The 22,935-nt window shown below is 45.9% G+C and overlaps 1 protein-coding gene across 2 annotated transcripts in view; it reads right to left on the minus strand.

Moving 5' to 3' along the window:
- The window catches only part of GNAO1 (G protein subunit alpha o1), a 552,951-nt gene that overhangs the window by 121,507 nt on the left and 408,509 nt on the right, over positions 1–22,935 (minus strand). For both annotated transcript variants that reach the window (XM_069215851.1, XM_069215852.1), the window contains exon 5: positions 6,919–7,047. In XM_069215851.1, coding sequence (XP_069071952.1) covers positions 6,919–7,047 — 129 coding nt within the window. The remainder of the gene's footprint in view (positions 1–6,918; positions 7,048–22,935) is intronic.

The following is a 22,935-nucleotide window of genomic DNA, read 5'->3' on the forward strand; positions in this document are numbered from 1 at the left end:
GCATTGGTTCAGACTGTGTGGACATTAGTCTTGTTAACACAGTGTTGAAGTTCCACGTTGTACAGGAGGTGTACGTAGAGGAATAACTCTTGAGTCCCTCCATGAATGCCTTTATGACAGGTATACTAAAAAGAGATTGGTCTTTTTTGTTTTGTATGTAGGCTATGATTGCTGCCAAATGCAGGTGTGCGTAGATGTGTATGCTAAATGTGCTTTTTGCAGCTGTAACAAGTAACATACAAATTGTTGTTCAGATAGCGAGGATGGGTTTATGTTGTTTGCAGCGCAAAAGTGGACACAATTTTTTCATTTTGCTGCATAACATGCCTTTGTGGTTGGTCTTTTGGCTTTCCTTAGAATGTTCATGCATTCTGGAGGTAAAGACTGGGATGCCTCACTCTGTCCCCACTGTGAGAATATCTGGAGTGTTAGGTAGCTTCTCGTGAAGTACTAGGGAGAGTGGATGAGGCGGAAAAAGGAGACGCAAATATCCCTGACCAGTTCATTCATAGTGCATTGCCCTAGCATTGTGGGGGTGGGCGTCTGGATGCAAAGTTTTGGCATTTTGCATTTTCTACAGTGGCGAAGAGATCTACTGTTGGTGTCTCTCACCGTTGGAAGTACGTTTGTAGGGTTTGATTGTGGATTTCCCAATCAAGGACTTGTTGAGTTCGGTTTAGTAGGCCTCCCAGTGAGTTGTCCATCCCAGTACATACTGTGCTATAAGGTGGACTGTGTGTTTGTTGGTCTATTTCCATATGACTTGTGCTAGCTGTGATAGTTGTAGTGAATGGGTCCCTCCTTGTTTTGGGATGTAGTGCATTGCTGTCATATTGTCTGTTCGTAGAAGGACATATTTCTCTGATATGTTGGGTAGGAACACTTTGAGAGCCATATGAATCGATAGCAGCTCTAACATATTGATGTGCAATGTCTGTTGTTGTGGAGACCAATGTTGCTGCACCACAATGTCCTCCATAGGTGTACCCCACAAGTGGCTCATCTGTTGTGATTGCTTCCTGTGGGATGTGGTCCCTGAAGGCTCTTCTCTGTGTGTGTTCTGCAAGTTCCATCATTGTAGTGCCTGATAGACCTTGGGTGAAACCAACACTTAGGGCCTGATTCTAATGTTGGCGGGCGGCGGGAGCCGCCCGCCAAGCTACCGCCGCTAAATGACCGCACCGCGGTCAAAAGACCGCGGCGGCCATTTAGACATTTCCTCTGGGCCGGCGTGCGCTCTCCAAAAGAGCGCCCGCCGGGCCAGAGGAAATGCCCCTGCAACGAGGACGCCGGCTCAGAATTGAGCCGGCGTAGTTGCAGGGGTGCGACGGGTGCAGTTTGCACCCGTCGCGTATTTCAGTGTCTGCTTAGCAGACACTGAAATACTTTGCGGGGCCCTCTTACGGGGGCCCCTGCCGTGCCCATGCCATTGGCATGGGCACGGCAGGGGCCCCCAGGGGCCCCGCGGCACCCCCTACCGCCATCCTGTTCCTGGCGGGTGAACCGCCAGGAACAGGATGGCGGTAGGGGGTGTCAGAATCCCCCATGGCGGCGCAGCAAGCTGCGCCGCCATGGGGGATTCAAAGGGCAGCGGTAAACCGGCGGGAGACCGCCGGTTTGCCTCTTCTGACCGCGGCCGAAGCGCCGCGGTCAGAATGCCCTGCGGGGCACCGCCGGCCTGTCTGTCGGCGGTGCTCCCGCCGACCCTGGACCGCCGGGGTCAGAATGACCCCCTTAATCCTCTATCTTGCAACCCCCACTCGCTTGTGACCACTGTGATGATGAGCACTGCTGTAGGGGTCTCATGTGTTGTCTTACATGTGGAACTATTGCTATGCATGAAGCCTTCATTCGTAGAAGCTGCATCACTCTTTTGACTGTTAGACAAGGGTGTGGCAGAAAACAAGCTAGTTGGTTCTGGAAATCGAGAACCTCTGTGGACTTAGGTATGCTTTTGCTGTAATTGAACTGAGCATGGCTTAAAGAGAAGGTTGCATCTGGAGAGGTTGTAGATGGGATTTGGTGGCACGGATTGTAAATCCCACCTTGTGTAAAAAGTTGATTGTGGCTTGAATGTCCTGTATACATTTGCTGGAACTCTTGATCCGCCAATCGTCCAGAGAAGGAAATACATATATGTTTTCCCTTCTTAGTTTTGCAGCTATTATAGCAAAACATTTTGAGAATACCCATGAAGATGTTGTTACCCCAAATGGTAGCACTTTGAATTGATAGTGATGTCCACTTTGTGGAAGTCACATGTGTGTGCTCCATCTGTACACTGTTTCAATGAGTATTGATCCCTTGTGCTGTTCTCCGTTGTCTATCTTCGATATTGTGGCTCTTCTTTTTCGTCCGTAGGCTATGTGGACATCGAAACTGTAGAGCTCTGATGCAGTCTGTCTGAGCCTGATGGAAGAACTGACAGAGACGGTGGTCTTTAGGATTTATAGGTCTTTCCTATTTTGAATTGCGGGCGGGGGAAAGGACCTTTGCCCAGAAACTCTCAGGCTGAGCTGAGATTCAGCACTGGGATAAAGTACATACAGGGAGTGCAGAATTATTAGGCAAATGAGTATTTTGACCACATCATCCTCTTTATGCATGTTGTCTTACTCCAAGCTGTATAGGCTCGAAAGCCTACTACCAATTAAGCATATTAGGTGATGTGCATCTCTGTAATGAGAAGGGGTGTGGTCTAATGACATCAACACCCTATATCAGGTGTGCATAATTATTAGGCAACTTCCTTTCCTTTGGCAAAATGGGTCAAAAGAAGGACTTGACAGGCTCCGAAAAGTCAAAAATAGTGAGATATCTTGCAGAGGGATGCAGCACTCTTAAAATTGCAAAGCTTCTGAAGCGTGATCATCGAACAATCAAGCGTTTCATTCAAAATAGTCAACAGGGTCGCAAGAAGCGTGTGGAAAAACCAAGGCGCAAAATAACTGCCCATGAACTGAGAAAAGTCAAGCGTGCAGCTGCCACGATGCCACTTGCCACCAGTTTGGCCATATTTCAGAGCTGCAACATCACTGGAGTGCCCAAAAGCACAAGGTGTGCAATACTCAGAGACATGGCCAAGGTAAGAAAGGCTGAAAGACGACCACCACTGAACAAGACACACAAGCTGAAACGTCAAGACTGGGCCAATAAATATCTCAAGACTGATTTTTCAAAGGTTTTATGGACTGATGAAATGAGAGTGAGTCTTGATGGGCCAGATGGATGGGCCCGTGGCTGGATTGGTAAAGGGCAGAGACCTCCAGTCCGACTCAGACGCCAGCAAGGTGGAGGTGGAGTACTGGTTTGGGCTGGTATCAAAGATGAGCTTGTGGGGCCTTTTCGGGTTGAGGATGGAGTCAAGCTCAACTCCCAGTCCTACTGCCAGTTCCTGGAAGACACCTTCTTCAAGCAGTGGTACAGGAAGAAGTCTGCATCCTTCAAGAAAAACATGATTTTCATGCAGGACAATGCTCCATCACACGCGTCCAAGTACTCCACAGCGTGGCTGGCAAGAAAGGGTATAAAAGAAAGAAATCTAATGACATGGCCTCCTTGTTCACCTGATCTGAACCCCATTGAGAACCTGTGGTCCATCATCAAATGTGAGATTTACAAGGAGGGAAAACAGTACACCTCTCTGAACAGTGTCTGGGAGGCTGTGGTTGCTGCTGCACGCAATGTTGATGGTGAACAGATCAAAACACTGACAGAATCCATGGATGGCAGGCTTTTGAGTGTCCTTGCAAAGAAAGGTGGCTATATTGGTCACTGATTTCTTTTTGTTTTGTTTTTGAATGTCAGAAATGTATATTTGTGAATGTTGAGATGTTATATTGGTTTCACTGGTAATAATAAATAATTGAAATGGGTATATATTTTTTTTTTGTTAAGTTGCCTAATAATTATGCACAGTAATAGTCACCTGCACACACAGATATCCCCCTAACATAGCTAAAACTAAAAACAAACTAAAAACTACTTCCAAAAATATTCAGCTTTGATATTAATGAGTTTTTGGGGTTCATTGAGAACATGGTTGTTGTTCAATAATAAAATTAATCCTCAAAAATACAACTTGCCTAATAATTCTGCACTCCCTGTACTGAACTGACCTCAGTACTAGGGCTACGTATGTTTTACATCTCTGCTGAAAGCAGTGCACGGAGCAGTATTGAAAGCTTACCAGGATACTCAACAGTAGCTGAGAGCACTCCGCGCACACTGCCCATCATCGCACAGTTGGATGCCCGGCTCAGCACCTGACTCGGAGTCCTCGCCCCCTAGTCTGCTCTAGAGTCTAGGCACTTCCAGTCAGCTGACGTGGTGTTCAGTGTGCTGTCTCGAGCACCAGACACAAAGGGCGGCAGGACTACAGAATTTCATCATCACTCAAGAGATATGAGATTTCCAAAGAGGTTTTTTTGTTACTGTTCTGTGTTTTTTCTTCTCCTTGATAGACACTTTTAATGAGAAACTTGATTAATTTCACATATAATATTTTATGCAAGGTGGCACTGTGGATGCGGGCAGGAGCAAACCTTTCCTCAGACAATCAAGAAGGGAACTCTACAACCTTTTGCAGCATTCAGTCCTTGACAGGATGTCACTGACTTCACACATGGCCTGGCTGGGAATTTTCGGGCGAAACTGAGCTGCCAAGATACAACAGGACCTTTTATGGCTTGAGCTTGATGGTGGCCCACAGAGATATTGTGCAAGAGCTGGATGGCAATATCTTTCTCAATGCACACAAATTGTCTGGAGTTACCAGAACTACTGAGACTACTAATTTTATGCTCAAATCACAGGGAGGAAATGTTTCACCTAGACACGTTCCTTGCTAGAAACAAATCAAATATCAAGGTGAAATTGAGAGCGTTGGGATAATTGGAGATGAACTATGGGAATCCAGGTGCAAGAGAAACGGGATGGGAGGGACTACAATTTAAAAAAAAAAAAACTGACCTTTTTCCCATGCTGTGCTGCTCCATCCGCTCTGCTCTGTCTCGCTGCAGGCACTGGCTCCCAGCTTCAGGATTGGCTGGGAGCGCCCACTCAGGGCACTCCCAGGCAGACTGGAAGCCTGTGCAGGCTCTCTCCAGCCTAGCAACACAGTGGCGGGCTGGAGAGAGCCTACTGAGTATGTATGTTCGGCGGCCTGAGACAGCCGACCAAACACACATGCGCTCTGAGAGGAGTGCTCTGTGAACTCCTCTCAAGTGCTCGTCACCCCAATGCCCCAGCCCTTTTCAAGAAAACAATAATAAACACAGTTTATTATTGTTTTCTTGAAAGTTTTGCTGCTGGTGCCGGAGGAGGGAGGGGGCGGGGGCGGCGCTGCTCCTCCGCCCTACCAGAGGAGCCCACCCTGTGGGAATCTGGTGTAGTGTGCACGATTCCCCCAGTAATTCATGAATTCTAGGGGGATTCTCTGAAAATCAACTTGTGATCTTACGGTATCTTCCAACTCCCTGGAGATCCTGATACTCATGCCACTGGTAAACCCTGTCCTCTTCTGATGGTAGAGGGTTTAAAGGGAGTGCTCAGCCAAATTCTAGCTCCCTAGCTGATGCTCCTACCAAAATCCTACAATTTTATGCGCTGCTACTTCAAAGGTATAAGGGTTCATATACAGATAGCAAAGGCAGTAACTATTGTCTGTTTCTGGTAATCTTATTAATGACTTCATGTAACATTCAAACATTTGAGTTGTAAGTCGTACTCAGAATAAATTATTTCCATAGATCTGATTTTTTTTATGTTATTGATTGTTTCATTTGTCAGCCAGCACATATTTCTTCCTTTGTGATGGAGTGCAGATCTAGGGCCTTTACTAGGTTAAGATAATTTTCAGGTTCTGAACTGTACTTGGTGTGGTTATGGAGAGCAAGTAGTGGGAAACCGCCGTAATTGGGATTGTTCATGTTTGGAGGTTTAGGAAAACATGCAGTGGACTGTAGAACAATATGGTACATGTTAGGTAGCCAAGATGCAACCTCTTAGGTCTAAAAGCAACTTGAAGTAGGTGATGGTCCAGGGACTAGGTATCCGTGGTAACATGCATCCATCCTGTAATCAAGTTTGCCTTTCATAGGAGGGCACAGAGAAGAACATCAATGTAGTACTGGGTGCAAATTACACTACATGGGTGTTCTACACGAATCACGATTCAATAGTTACCTCGGAGATCTAGTCCCAGTTTCCCTAACCTCCAGGCACCTAAGCACAGATTATCCCAATCACGGAGGCGCTTCTCACTTCTTGCCCTCCCCTAACCACACCAAGTTCCTTTTCAAAGCTGAAGATAATCTTAGCCTTGAATAAACCCCAGGCCTGTGCACCATCATACAGGGCAAAACACGTTAGCTGAAAATGTAATCAATAAATTATCTAAAACATCTAATGAACTGTTATGTTATTCTGAGTACAACTCACAAATCGTGTTAGATTTTTTCATGAAGTCATTAATAAGGTTACCAGAAACATCCACTAATTACTGTCTTGCTATCTGTATATGCACGTTATACTTCGGAATTAATAATTCATAAAGAAGTAAGATTGTGGTAGAATCATCCACAATAGGATCAACTAGAGAGTTAACTAGGTTTGCGGCTTATACGTGGATGGGATGCACAAGAGAACACCGATTCTACGAGTATATAACCGTTATTAGGCAGGTGCAGTATTTTTACAAATAGCCTCCCTTTCCCGCATCCAGCCCACTTGTAGTAAGCCACTTAGACTTCATGATCTTAAAGATGTTACAATTAGTGATTATCATTTGTTTAACTTTTTTTTATAGCAGCTTCTATGTTTTCAACACTTTTGGAAAGTCACAGACATTTGAGATTCATGTTTTGTTTCATTTCCGTTCTTCTGGGCTCAGGAACATCGTTTCCATTTTGAACTCACCTGAAGTGGAGGTTTTTGAACGTGAAGTGAGTTTCTACAATGCCAGTTGTCTTGACTCTGGTTCGGAGGATATCCTGCTCTGTGGGCTGATAGTCGGGAGCACCAATTCGATCTAAGCTGTCTAGGTAGCTGCAAGAAAAGAAATATATCTTTGAGTCATCTATTTCAGCAAAATAAACATTATGGTCTCATTTATTTAAGGGTAAAAGGCACAATATAAACCACTGTGTTTACACACATTTTAAGAGTTGTAAAGAATACAACTATACTCAGGCTCCCTGCTGTGGAGGAAAGTATTAGTCTTATTACAGAGAACTGCAAAGGCCTTACACACACAATGCTAACTACAAGACATGATCTGATGCACAGTCTGGATTACCCTTCTTCACATCCTTTTGTAATTGAGACCTTTTCTTGTCATTAAGGGAATGAAGATGAAAAGCTCATCTAATATTAAAGTTCTATCACCCTACGCATTCTGGCTCCAAACCGTGTTGAGTACTAGGATTTCCCTCTGTTATAAGAGATACTATTTGTCTTCCCAAATCAAGAGTAGCCCCACTAAAACTATTCTTCACACAGCTGCATGACTACTGACATTCGATGCAGAGACCTCATCAGCCCGTTCTAAATTAACCACCCTTTCTCCTCCCTGAAGCAAGATGGAAATTTAAACTAGCAAGTATGATTTACAAAGCAGTTCATATAAGGAAGCCAAAATATCTTGGATGGAAATGCAAGATCCTTGCAGGGTACCCAAAAGTAAGTGGTGACTGTGCCTTGATGCTTCAAGGTTTACCAAAATCAGGACCCTAAAGTTGACTTTCTTTTCAAGTTGCTCCAAAACTCCATGGTCTCCCCATTAGGAAAGCATCTATTTATAACATCTTCAAGGCTGCACTGAAAACCTTACTATTTAAAAGAGGCACATATAGGAGAGAAACCTCCTGGTTACTGTAAACCTTTTATGCTTAACACCCCTTATACTATTACGCCCCCTACACTTTTGTTGTACACCAGCGCTTGCCTAAATAATTTATTTGTGGTAGCTATTGCTCTATTGTTGGTGGGTGGCAAATAACTTGCACAAATGTATTTTATCCTTTTCCTTCACGGACATGCAAGGAGTAGGCAAGCACATTTCTGTCCGCTATCAAGGGATTTTTGCAATCTATGCATGGATTTGACAAAATGTCCATACAAAAAGGATTTATAAAACGAATGGGATTCTAGGTGGTGCCCTGTAAATTGTAAATGGTGCATTTAAAAAAAATCAGTGGTCATATGTGGCTTGACTTTAGGAACCAATGGATTGGCCGACACAAGAAATTAACCTTCTGCCCGGGGGGGTGAAAAAACTCTGTTGTCTTTCTAGGTAGCTGCTGATTCCCAGAGTGCATAAAGTGACATGGCTCATGGTTTGTCAGAGTTTCCGCCAATCCAAGGATTACTGATTTGCTGATGTGTTTTGCGCACGAGGAGATTTGGACATCATGTGAGCAAGGACAAGTCACCTCTTGCTTAACTGATTGACTGCTTGCTCAGTGTAGACAGCAGAGGTGTCTCTCCCTTTCACAGTCTGTAGAGCTACCTCTCACTTACCATTGTTAGAACCACGGCCCATATCATAATTCTGGACTGGATACCAGCATGCTGTTCTATTTGAATATTATAATTATTCATGGTCAAGCTAAGCTATCCCAGACTTGCCACAGATGTCAAAGCTACCCCTTACATTTGTCAGAGTCACCCCTGGCTCAGCTGGCAGACCTGTCACAGAAGACCTACTCCTCTTGTGTTTCATACAACAAAGCTACTCCTCACACGTTTCAGACTACACAGCATGTTTTTGTTCTGGTTTATTTCTGCATATGTGCACACCAGCCTGTTCTGTCAGGCTGTCAACACTCATCCACTTATCCCAGGGAGCCCTCGAACAGACAGACTCAGGAACAAGTGTTCTGGTGGGGCGGGGAGTTTGTGGACACGGGGCCCAGGGGGTTGGAATCTCAGAAATGACAGCTCTAGTGGGAAGACAGGGACTCAGAGTGACCGAAGAAGATCAGGAAATATCAGACCATGACAGGGATACTGGATCTGAATATTATAAATACAAGGAAATCCGATCCAAGGCCAACATGTTTCTACTAGCGTTTAGATCAGGACCAATGCGCCCAAAATGAGAAACAGAGAAGCCCTAAACACTGTACTACAAAATCTGAAATTGAACCCTCTAAGTCCATTTGGAGGAGCATGAGGCACCCTGCTCTGACACGACCATGCAGCACAAGTACAGGGGCCTAAAACTCGAACCTCCTGAAGAACTATACAGGAACAACCACTGACATAACACTCACTCCCATGGGTTAAATTGGAGCCTGGCAAGGTAGGTCAACCCATACAAAGCAATCACAATACAGAAAATCAAACAACATCACTTATTCGGGCAAGGGGACTGCTGAATACCTCCCACCTTTTCTCACCAAGAAGACCATCCATCCCCACGGACACTCAGGCAGGAAAACTCACAATCAAGGAGAGTAGCTGCCCGCGAGAACATAAAGAGATAAACGCTAACTGTAATGTACATGCAAACCTCATAAATTAACCAGGCAGAGGACAAATTCTGCTGAAAAAGATGCCAGCTCTCTGTTTCTGTACCCGTCCTTCTTGTCTGCATTTCTACTTTAGGAAATCCAAGCTTTTGTTTTATCCCTCCCTAAGTTGGGGTACGCTCTTTCCAGAGAGCTGCATGTGAAAAATAGGAGTCCTCCACATGACCAATGGGCTTAATTGGGCTAGGGTCCAGTTGGATTTAGTACGCCTCCCTCCCATAACATCTCCGAGGTGGGAAAATTTTGTTTAACCTCCACCAGCCTTTGGCGAGTTGTCTGGCCTAGTCCAACCTGCAACGATATGCCTGCCTTGTTCCTATGCTATTTTTTTTTAGTACTGCTTTATGCCTTTAGTACAGAGAAAGGATAGCCTTCTTGTTAATTTAATAAGATACCTGCTATACTCTTGCTTGCAGAGTATTCTTTAGGTCTGGTGAGCTACTATCTCATCTAAACCCTCAAAGTGTGATGGAGGCAAAGTCCCAGATATTTCTAGGTATACTGAGCCACTCACTGCCTGTGATCATACCCTCATGCAGGGGCCACTTACAAAAGGGGAGGAATGTTGCCTTCCTTTAGGTAGATACCACGCTTTAAAGGGGTCATATGTGGACGTACTTAAGTAGCTTAAATGCCTTATTTAGAGTTTGGCCAAGTAGGACATCCATCAAAAAGTGGTGGATGCCCATTTCACTGTATTTCGAGTGGCAGTGACTTCAATGCACTCTTACGGACACAGCTGCCACTTTTTGACTGATGTCCCACACATCAGCCAACTTTAAGTAAGGGTACAAAGTACCTGGAAAACAACAACGCTGCTGAATTCTTAATAATCTATCCAGGTCTCACCTACAAGTGCTACTGTCGGATAAAAAAATAAACTAATAGGCAGAAAAAAATAGTAGGCACACTAAAATGTGTAATACTAGTCGTACTGGTAATAGTGATAGTATGAGTAGTATAAGCAGTACTAAGACTAGCATGAATTACTAGGAGAACTAATCATAGTAGTAATTGTCATTGTACTAACAGCACTGCTCCTAAAAGTACTAGTAATACTGCTACTGGTTCTGTTAGTAGCAGTGCTACTTCAGGCGGTAACCTTAACCCCTTAGCTGCTGGGCCTTTTCCCCCCCAGTGCTGAGCCCTTTTTTGGCTATTTGGGGTAGTTCGCGCTTAGGGCTTCATAACTTTTTGTCCACATAAGCTAACCACGACAAATTTGCGTCCTTTTTTTCCAACATCCTAGGGATTCTAATGATACCCAGAGTTTGTGGTTTACCCTGGAGGAGACCAAGAAAATAGCCAAAATACAGTGAAAATTTAGTTTTTTCCAAAAAAATGGGAAAAAAGGGCCGCCGAAGAAGGCTTGTGGTTTTTTCCCTGAAAATGCCATCAACAAAGGGTTTCTGGTGCTGAAATCACTATCTTCCCACCTTTCAGGAACGGGCAGACTTGAATCAGAAAACCACATTTTCCAACACAAATTTGGCATTTTACTGGGACATACCCCATTTTTACTATTTTTGGTGCTTTCAACCTCCTTCCAGTTAGTGACAGGAATGGGTATGAAACCAATGCTGGATCCCGGAAAGCTAAACATTTCTGAAAACTAGACAAAATTCTGAATTCAGCAAGGGGTCATTTGTGTAGATCCTACAAGGTTTTCCTACAGAAAATAACAGCTGAAATAAAAAAATATTGAAATTGAGCTGAAAACAACAGCCATTTTTCTTTATGTTTTACTCTGTAACTTTTTCCTGCGATGTCAGATTTCTGAAAGCAATATACCGTTTTGTCTGCTGGACTCTTCTGGTTGCGGGGATATAAAGGGCTTATAGGTTCATCAAGAACCCTAGGTACCCAGAGCCAATAAATGAGGTGCACCCTGCAGTTGGTTTTCATTCTATACTGGGTATACAGCAATTCATTTGCTGAAATATGAGGAGTGAAAAAGAGGTATCAAGAAAACCTTTGCATTTCCTAAATGGGATCAAGATAAGGTTTTGAGGAGCAGTGGTTATTTGCACATCTTTGAATTCCGAGGTGCCCATACTAGCATGTGAATTGCAGGGCATTTCTCAAATAGACGTCTTTTTTACACACTCTCTTATATTTGGAAGGAAAAAATGTAGAGAAAGATAAGGGGCAATAACACTTGTTTTGCTATTCTATGTTCCCCCAAGTCTCCCGATAAAAATGATACCTCAGTTGTGTGGGTAGGCCTAGCGCCCGCGACAGGAAATGCCCCAAAACACAACGTGGACACATCCCATTTTTTCACAAAATACAGAGCTGTTTTTTTGCAAAGTGCCTACCTGTAGATTATGGCCTCTAGCTCAGCCGGCACATAGGGAAACCTACCAAACCTGTACATTTTTGAAAACTAGAGACCTAGGGGAATCCAAGATGGGGTGACTCGCGGGGCTCTGACCAGGTTCTGTTACCCAGAATCCTTTGCAAACCTCAAAAAGTGGCTAAAAAAACAAGTTTTCCTCACATTTCGGTGACAGAAAGTTCTGGAATCTGAGAGGAGCCTCAAATTTCCTTCCACCCAGCGTCCCCCCAAGTCTCCCGATAAAAATGATACCTCACTTGTGTGGGTAGGCCTAGCGCCCGCGACAGGAAATGCCCCAAAACACAACGTGGACACATCACAGAAAACAGAGCTGTTTTTTGCAAAGTGCCTACCTGTAGATTTTGGCCTCTAGCTCAGCCGGCACCTAGGGAAACCTACCAAACCTGTACATTTTTGAAAACTAGAGACCTAGGGGAATCCAAGATGGGGTGACTCGCGGGGCTCTGACCAGGTTCTGTTACCCAGAATCCTTTGCAAACCTCAAAAAGTGGCTAAAAAAACAAGTTTTCTTCACATTTCGGTGACAGAAAGTTCTGGAATCTGAGAGGAGCCTCAAATTTCCTTCCACCCAGCGTCCCCCCAAGTCTCCCGATAAAAATGATACCTCACTTGTGTGGGTAGGCCTAGCGCCCGCGACAGGAAATGCCCCAAAACACAACGTGGACACATCACAGAAAACAGAGCTGTTTTTTGCAAAGTGCCTACCTGTAGATTTTGGCCTCTAGCTCAGCCGGCACCTAGGGAAACCTACCAAACCTGTACATTTTTGAAAACTAGAGACCTAGGGGAATCCAAGATGGGGTGACTCGCGGGGCTCTGACCAGGTTCTGTTACCCAGAATCCTTTGCAAACCTCAAAAAGTGGCTAAAAAAACAAGTTTTCCTCACATTTCGGTGACAGAAAGTTCTGGAATCTGAGAGGAGCCACAAATTTCCTTCCACCCAGCGTTCCCCCAAGCCTCCCGATAAAAATGATACCTCACTTGTGTGGTTAGGCCTGGTGCCTGCGACAGGAATAGATCACACAACGGTCAATGTTGGTCCTTACGTGAGGCAGATGTTGACCCTGGGGTGATCCATTCCTGACACAGACACTAGGTGTAGGCACTCAAGTGGGGTAGTGTTTTTATCAGGACAGGTGAGGAGTCACTGGGTGGTAGGAATATTGTGGATCCCAGCATATTCCTGTAGTTTGTGTGACAGAAATGCGAGAAAAATTGAGTTTTTTTTCAACATTTCAGCTTTGCAGGGTATTCTGGGTAAGAAAACTTTGGGGAAGCCACACAAGTCACACCTCTGTGGACTCCCCCGAATGTCTAGTTTCCAGAAATGTTTGGGTTTAGTGTGTTTCTCTATATGGCCGCCGAATCCAGGACCAAAAACACAGGTGCCTGCCTTACAAAACCAGTTTGTTTTGCCATGGATAATTTTGATGTCTCCACAATATGATTTGGGTGGTGGAATTTGGGACTGAACTAAATTGGGGAGCTCCCAAGAGAGCACTCTCTCTCTGCTTGCCGCCGCATTCACCTGCTCTCTGGGTTGGCCTAACCCACTATTACCCAGTTGCACAAACAGCTTGCGAAGGGACAGCAGGACTGTCCTCATCACCTCCCTCATAATGTACTGGAAGAGGAGTTATCGAATGGGACTCCTCTGACTGAAAAATCACTCCCAGAGTCTGCGCCATTGTCCTATCCCTCAGATGCTGTCTCAGTATCTGATGTCTCAGTCTCTGATCCTATGTCAGAGCGGTCCTCTATAACCCGAGTGTAGGCAGCAGTCATCCATCAAGATGCCATCTCTGCTATTGGCTAAACTGTTGCTCTAAAACACTAGCCTACGTAGACAGTCACAAAATCGATGGTGTGTGAGATACGTGCAACAGTAGAGGCCACCTTACCTGCGCTTCTTCCCTCAATCAGCACGTACTTTCAAGACACTCAAAAAACACCTTGTCACATACCATTCGTCACAGTCTTTAGCACCTCCTGCGCCCAGTCCAACAATCATTATTGGTGCTCCCACTCCCTCCTCCTCGGATTCCCTCATTACCACCCAGCAAAAGTGCCCTTCATCTCTCCATAGACTTTGCTAATGTACTCAGCTATTTACATAAAATACAGATTTGCTCTTTGCAGTAGGCATATAAACCTTCTGCGCTTCTTTATGGCACTAAAACTGCCACTAGACAAGTCGGACCCTTTTCCCCCCAGGGAAACCACACACATATTGACAAAAGTGATATATATATGACAGCCAATCACCTGAAACTCAACTCAAGCAAAACCAAAATAATCCTCTTTGGCCCACACAAAAACACCTGGGACCCCTCATGGTGGCCCACCACGCTAGGCCCTGCACCCACCCCCGCCAACCACGCACGCAACCTCAGCATCATCCTAGACTCCTCCCTCTCGATGACCCAACAAATCAACGCTCTCACCTCCTCATGCTTCAACACACTCCGTATACTGAAAAACATTCAAATGGATCCCCACAGAGACCAGAAAAACTGTCACTCACGCACACATCAGCAGCAGGCTTGATTACGGAAACGCCCTCTACGCCTGCACCACTCTAAAACTCAAGCGCAAACTACACGCATCTAGAACTCAGCAGCACGACTCATCCTCGACCTCCGCCGACACGAACACATCTCTCCACACCTCAAATCCCTCCACTGGCTCCCCATTGACAAAAGGATCACCTTCAAGATCCTCATCCTCGCACACAAATCACTCCACAACACAGGCCCTGCCTACCTCAACGAGAGTCACCTTCCACACCCCCACACGAAACGTCCGCTCAGCTGACCTCTATCTCGCCTCTGTCCCCCGCATCAAACACACCACCACCGGGGGCAGATCCTTCTCCTACCTTGCACCCAAAACCTGGAACGCCCTCACAACCCACCTTCGCAAGACCCAAAACCTACTTCTTTTCAGGAAGGGCCTCAAAACCTGGCTTTTCGAACAGTGAACCTCCCAGCCCCTTTCCCTCCCCCCGCCCCGCCCCCACCCCCCCAAGCGCCTTGAGACCCTCACAGGTGAGTAGCACACTTTATAAATCTCTTTGGTATATATAGATCTACCTCTATATATATATATATATATATATATATATATCTATGTACATGGATATATCTATAGATATATCCATGTACATAGATATATCTATCTACATAGATATATAAATATAGATCTATATATAGATCTATTTTTTTTAGTTGTTGTATGGTTTCCTTGGGGGCCAAAATGGCCCCCAGGGAAACCCTACAACATCTAAAAAAAAAAATGCCCCCACAGGGGGTCACCCTGCCCACGGGCGACCCCCTGTCATTTTTTTTTTAAAAATTATTATTATTTTTTTTTTTTAAAACAATCCTCTGGGGGGGGGGGGGGGCGCGATCGCCCCCCCCCCCCAGGGGGCACCTACCTTTTTTTAAAAAAATTAATTATGCCCCCGGGGGGGGGGGGGGGGGGGGGCGGTGGCCCGTTTTCCGAGGGGGCCGCCCCCCCAAAGTGAAATCCCTGGCGTCTAGTGGTGTTTCCTGGCCCCCGATCGCAGCTGTGCTGCGATCCGGGGCCAGGAAACACTTTGAGAAGGCCTCGTAAGAAAGGGGAGACTCTCCCCTTTCTTACGAGGCCTTCTCAAAGTGTTTCCTGGCCCCGGATCGCAGCACAGCTGCGATCGGGGGCCAGAAACAGTTTGAGAAGGCCTCGTAAGAAAGGGGAGAGTCTCCCCTTTCTTACAAGGCCTTTTCAAAGTGTTTCCTGGCCCCCTGATCGCAGCTGTGCTGCGATCGGGGGGCCAGGAAACCTGAAAGTGTTTCCTGGCCCCCGATCGCAGCACAGCTGCGACCGGGGGGCCAGGAAACACTTTCAGGAAGGCCTCGTAAGAAAGGGGAGACACTCCCCTTTCTTACGAGGCCTTCCCGAACGTGAGAAAGGCCGTTTTCCCCATCAAAGCAGGAAGCGGCCGCAAGGCTGCTTCCTGCTTTGATGGGGAAAACACCTTTGTAACGTCAGCGCGCCGCGAGGCACGCTGACGTCACAAAGGGGCGGGTGGGGGGGCGGGGGGAGACACGGAAGCTTCCGTGTCTCCCGGGGGGGGTTTAAAAAAAATAATAAATCCTCGGGTGCAACGCACCAGAGGATTTATTGATACCCTTCCTGGTGTCGGCCACTGGTCGTGACCCGCACCAGGGAGGGTGTGTGGGCGTCGGCCAGTGGCCGACGCCCGCACCTAAGCGGTTAATTCCAAGTGCTGCTTGCAGACCAAAGGTGTTGAAAATATATTTAAACTTTTAGTTTAATTTCTTTGGCTTCTAGCACTAGGGTCTGCAGCTTCAGTCCACCTCGCCCTCAAAACACATTTCCTTGCCCCATGAGTTGCTGCTTCAAACAATGATGAAACTCAAAAGGCAAAGCAAACTTTTTTAGCCAGGATGAAAACCACGGAAGCCAAAATACATTTCAGTCACTCAGGGTGCTGGTATGGAACCCTAATCCAGGTTCATGAGACATGTCTGCACTTGTGTGTTACACTCCTTGCCTGCAACTGGAGGTCGAAATTTCATATAACACAAACATGGTTCATAATTGTTAGAAATGGGGTCTTTGGTTGGCAGTCAAGTTACTCCCTGCCTGTCCAAGCAAGGGCCCTCATTCTAGTCAGGGTAAGTCACACACAATCCAAATTATTCTGTGCCCACCCTCTGGTAGCTTGGCACTGAGCAGTCAGGATTAACTTAGAAGGCAATGTGTAAAGTATTTGTACAATAAAGCTTGCAATAACACAGTATAAGCACCCCAAAAATACATATTCTATATTTTTTTTAAACCTGTGTGGTGTATCTGAGTAGATTAAGATCAAAACAATCAAGATTTAATAATACAAGTTGAAATCTCACGTTTGTAATAAGATGAGGTTTAAGTTCTTAAAAAGCAACAAGTGTCTCTTGCAAGCATAAAGTACCTGGTTTGCGTCTAAATTATCTGCATGCGACTGTAGAGGAGGAGATGCATGGAAAACGGGGAAGTATGTGTCGGTTTCTCTGAGCGCACACAGACAATGCTTTTCCACACAGCGAGGGTTTAGCATTGATTTCCGGTGCACAGGCTTGGATCCTCTTCGGGTTGAGGGGTATTTGGACACCCCAGGGACGATGCAGAAAAATCCTGGGTGTGCAGGACGAAGTTACAAGAGCTGTGTCCGGTGGGCGACGCAGGAAAATTTCTGTCGCACAGCAGGAGCTGCGTTGACTCCTCTTGCAGGAAGTCGGGCTGTGTTGTTCCGGCTCGACAACGCGTCGATCAGGTGGACCGTGCATTAAAGTTCCGGTTGCAACGCTGGCGCTGCCTCGATCTCTACTTGGGGAGCCAGGCTGCATTGTTTCGGTTCAGCGATGCAGTGATTTTCTCACTGCAATGCAGGCTGTGTGTCGATTCCGGCAGGCTGTGCGTCGATTTTCGCCACACAAGGAGTTTTTTGCAGAGATTAAGGACCTCATTATACACTTGAAGGGATTTCCCGCCGTGTTCAGGCTGGCGGTCTAAACACAGACCGCCAGCCCGTTGAGTTCCCCATCGGCCCAATAAACATTCCGCTGGGCCTGGACATTGCCGACAGCTCCACATGGAGCCGTGGTCAATGTAGGAGTGCGGTGGGAGCAGCAGCACCCGTCGCACATATCACTGCCCGTAAATCAGGCAGTGACATGCGTGACGGGGCTCTGCGCGGGGGGCTCGGGGCACCCATTCCGCCAGCATTTCCATGGCGGGGGAACCGCCAGGGAAAGGCTGGGGGAACACAGGTTCTTTATTCGGCAGGCAGCGCTGCTTGCAGCGCTGCGCTGTCGGATAAGAAACTCCGCCATCGTCAGGCTGCCTGGCGGCAGCGCCTGGCAATCGCTGACTTCCACCTGTGGCAGTCTCCCTGTGTTAGGAATATGGCGGTCCAGACGCCCATGCCGGTGGCGGTAATTTCCGCCACCGCCGACATGGCAGTCCAGACCACCATGTTCATAATAAGGACCTAACTCTTTTTGGCCCTGAGACTTCAGGAAACAGGAAGCAAGCCCAATCCAAACCCTTGGAGAGCACTTCTCAGTAGAGCCAGAGGGCAGTAATACAGCAGGGCAATAGCAAGGTGGCAGTCCTTTACAGGCAGAGCAGTCAGGTGAGTCCTTCTGGGCAGCCAGGCAGGTTCTCTTAGCAGGTTGCAGGTTTTGGTTCAGAGTTCCCTTCCCAGGAGGTATCTGTCAAGAAGTGTCTGAGCTGGTAGGGTCAGAGACCAGGTTTAAATACCCAAATGGACCTTTGAAGTGAGGGAGACTTCAAAGAGTGGTTTAGGAGTGCACAAGGTCCCCTTTCAGTTCCATCTTGTCTGCAAGGGTCCCAGTAGGGTGTTTGGCAGTCCATTGTCTGAGGGCAGGCCACTGTCCTTTTGAATGTAAGTGTAAGGCCCTCACCCTCCCACCCCAGGAAGACCCATTCAGTATGCAGATGTGTGCAGGTGTGGCTGAGCATCCTGTGTTTGGGGTTGTCTGAGTGAAATGCACAAGAAAGCTTTCAATTAACATAGCCAGACGTGGATTGTAAGGCACCGAAGGATTTAAGTGCAGAGAAATGCTCATGTTCTAAAACTGGCATTTCTAAAATAGTAATATTAAATCCAACTTCACCAAACAGCAGGATTTTGTATTACCATTCTGGCCATACTAAATATGACCCTGTTACCCTTTCAGATCAGAATCTGCCATTCAAACAGTATATGAGGGTAGCCCTAATGTTAGCCTTTGAAAGGAGCAGGCCTCACAGCAGTGTTAAACAAATTTAGGAGTTTTACACTACCAGGACATAAAAACTACACAGGTTTATGTCTTTACTTATCTACATAGCACCCTGCCCTATGGGTTACCTAGGGCCTACCTTAAGGGTGAGATATGTAGAAAAAGGGGAGTTTAAGGCTTGGCAAGTACTTTTAAATGTCAAGTCAAAGTGGCAGTGAAACTGCACAAACAAGCCTTGCAGTGGCAGGCCTGAGGCATGATTAAGGGGCTACTTATGTGGGTGGCACAACCAGTGCTGCAGACCCACTAGTAGCATTTAATCTACAGGCCCTGGACACATGTAGTGCACTTTACTGGGGACTTACAAGTAAATTAAATAAGCCAATTGGGTATGAGCCAATGTCACCATGTTTTAAGGGAGAGAGCATATGCACTTTAGCACTGGTTAGCAGTGGTAACGTGTGCAGTGTCCTAAAACTAGCAAAAACGGTGTCAAAAATGTGGAGGGAGGCAGGAAAAAGTTAGGGGTGACCACTGTAAGGCTATCAGGTCTAACAATAATCAGACAATGCGTCAAGATTTTGTGAGAGTTCCCTCAACAGTTTGCTGGAAAATACAAAACCCCCAGGGAACTCTAATGACCCTTTGGAATGATGCGCTGGCTGGCTGTTGGTAAATATAGCAGGATCGTAGGATCAGTTTTCTAGCACAGGGATGAGGTCCTACAACATAGAACATGCTCAGATTCTGCAACAAGATGCTGGTTTCCGCTGCATAACAAACCAGCATAATGTAAAGTGGTACTGAACTAGGTAAAATAAGCCATTCTTGCATTAATAAACTCATGTCCTTGAACGTAGCACTAGTTTAGGCTCTGGAATCAGGACTTATAGTGTATCAGGTCCTGCCAGGTCTCAGACCTTGCAGTAACTAAAAACTGACTTCGATACAGGTCCCTTTTGTGCCTTGTATTTATGTACTTATCCTTAAAAACAAAAACAAAAATGATTGATTTGGCAACAAAAACTGTTAGGGAAACCCAAGTCCCAAATGCAGCCCCTGTTTATATTTGAGGATTTTCATTCTCTTGTATTTGATTTTTTCAGACGATGTGTTTCTGTAGTTCCTTCGTGCAGTCTATGACTCTTGTATAGTGCATAGTGTGCACTGAGCCACCTCTAGGTGTCTGGAGGCGTTCAGGTTGTGAGTGGATGCTCATTACTAAACACGCCTGAAGTCACTCAAAACATGCACACATCCAGTAGTCAGCTTCTCTGCAGAGTGCACAGAGGGATGGCCACATATGTGCCACTTGTAATTAACTTTCCATAGGAAAGTATGTGAAAGTATGTGAAGGCTGTTAATATAGTGACTGTTATAAAAGGAAATGAAAATGCAGTGTTTACAGGAAATGGAGCGAGTGTTGGAAGGTGCTGTGGCTGATCCCTACGAGTGTGGGGTATGGCCCCCCCTACTGCAAGCCACTACACTCTAGACAGACTATATATACTGACGTATTTTGTTCATGTAGGGGTAGGGGCGAGGCTGCAGAGCAATGTGATGAGGATTCACTAGACTGTGTTAATGAACTGCGCATGACTGGCCATATTATTGCTGTGGTCAACCTGACATGTGTAGGTGCCACTACACACCAACGATTTTTTGTTTTGTTTATATTGATTTCCGCCCCCCCACCATTTTCTTACCCACAATGCCCTGAAAACTTCCAACTTTGCTTGAAATCACACATTTTCCCCACATTTTTGTGATGGACCTTCCAGAATCTGCAGGAATCCCCAAAATTCCTACCACCCAGCCTTGTCGCATCTACACCAATAAAAATTCTGCCCCACTTGTCATTCTAAAAACATTTTTTTTCCAAACTGCCTTTTTGGAGCCTCTTTGGTTCCCCCTCATTTTCGACATGTTTTTGGCTCTTCCAGTCACAGGCACTTGGCCCACCTACACAAGTGAGGTATCATTTTTACTGGGAGACTGAAAGGAACGTTGGGTGGTAAGAAATTTGTGCTGGTGCGGTGATCCCACACAGAAATGTGGGAAAATTTGATTTTTTAGCTAAATTTGAGGTTTGCTGAGAATTCTGGGTAAGAAAACACTGGGGGATCCACGCAAGTCACACCTCCCTGGACTCCCTCGGGTGTCTAGTTTTCAGAAATGTTTGGGTTTGGTAGGTTTCCCTAGATGGCTGCTGAGCCCAGGACCAAAAACGCAGGTGCCCTCCCACCCCATCCTAGCAAAAACAGGAAGTTTTGGATTTGATAATTTTGGTGTGTACACATAGTGTTTTAGGGCATTTCCTTTTGCAGGCACTAGGCCTACCCACACAAATGAGGTACCATTTTTATTGGTAGACCTGGGGAAACACTGGATAGAAAGAAGTTTGTGGCTCCCCTCAGATTCCAAAACTTTGCAGCACTGAAATGTGACGAAAGAGTGTTTTTTTTGCCAACTTTTGAGGTTTGCTAAGGATTCTGGGTAGCAGAACTTGGTGAGAGCACCACAAGTTACCCCATCCTGGGTTCCCCTAGGTGTCTAGTTTTCAGAAATGTCCAGGTTTGCTAAGTTTCCCTAGGTGCTGGAAGAGCTAGAAGCCAAAATCCACAGCTAGGCACTTTGCAAAAAACAGGTCAGATTTCTTTGGGAAAATGTGATGTGTCCACGTTGTGTTTTGGGGCATTCCCTGTCCCGGGCACTAGGCCTACCACCAAAAGTGAGGTACCATTTTTATCGGGAGATCAGGGGGTGGCTGGGTGGAAGAAAATTTGTGTCTCTTCTTAGATTTCAGAAGTTTCTATCACCGAAATGTGACAAAAAGTGTTTTTTTGCCAAATTTTGAAGTTTGCAAAAGATTCTGTGTAACAGAACCTGGTGAGAGTGCCACAAGTCACCCCATCCTAGGTTCCCCTACGTGTCTAACTTTAAAAATGCACTGGTTTGGTAGGTTTTCCTAGGTGCCGGCTGAGCTGCAGACCAAAATCCCCAGCTAGGCACTTTTCAAAAAATACGTCAGCTGACAATGTAAAAATGTGATGTGCCCATGTTGTGTTTAGTGGCGATTCCTGTCACGGGCACTAGGCCTACCCACACAAGTGGGATACCATTTTTATCGCGAGACTGGGGGGAATGCTGGGTGGAAGGAAATGTGTAGCTCCTGTTAGATTCCAGAACTTTCGATAACTAAAATTGGAGGGAAAATAGTTTTTTGCCAAATTTTTAGGTTTGCAAAGGATTCTGGGTAACAGAACCTCGTGAGAGCCCCACAAGTCACCATATCCTGGATTCCCCTTGGTGTCTAGTTTTAAAAAACAAACAGGTTTGGTAGGTTTCCCTAGGTGCCGGCTGAGCTAGAGGCCAAAATCCACAGCTAGGCACTTTCCAAAAAACACATCAGATTTCAAACTGCCCCAAATAGCCAAAAAAAAGGCCTGCCACCTGAGGGGGAAAAGGACTGGCAGCGAAGGGGTTCATCAAAGTTAAATTTCTATTGCAAAGGTGTTAGGTAAACATTCTATATAAATAAAACGTACATATAAATAGAATGTGCCCAGGTCACCTCTGCAATACAAGTGTAAGCACCTTGGTACTTTTGAACATTATTACTATTATATACTGTATATGCCCCACCACTTTTAAAAATCGCCAGTCGCCGCTGATGTCAGAGCAGTGGAGTAACAAAAGCCAGCACAGCCCTGTGGTGGGAAGGGACCAAACTCTAGGGGCCCCCTTTGATACTGTGGGGGGCAGCAGGGCCCTGGCTGAGTGCTCCAGACTGAGGTCCAGAGCGTACGAGGCCCCCTCTGACGATTTTGCAGGGTAACCCTCAAGTTTGTTATGCCACTGTGTCAGAGACAGAGAGCAGGGAGGCCATGTTGAAGGGGCTATGATGTGCTTAAGCCTTACAAAAAGGACAGAGTGAAAAGATAGTGATGCAGTTTGAGACGTAGATACAGGATTCCAGATAGATGTGGTGAGAAAAAGGGCAAAAGTAACTGAGAGACTGCAGAGAAAAGTGGTTTCAAGGGGAGAAAGGGAGTGAATGCAATTTCGCAGATCACTACCTCCCCGCAGACCTTAGTAATGTTTTATTTGCAGGTTAATTTTCAGAACCGAAACATTTTCATTTGAAATAATTAACAACAAATTAAGTGCTGTTACTCATTTATCTGATACCGCTAACAAGCTTTGCAAAGCCAATAGGCCTGGGTTGTTTTAGGGATATGTTCGCTG

Source organism: Pleurodeles waltl, chromosome 12 (assembly GCF_031143425.1).
Source record: "Pleurodeles waltl isolate 20211129_DDA chromosome 12, aPleWal1.hap1.20221129, whole genome shotgun sequence".
NCBI lineage: Eukaryota > Metazoa > Chordata > Amphibia > Caudata > Salamandridae > Pleurodeles > Pleurodeles waltl.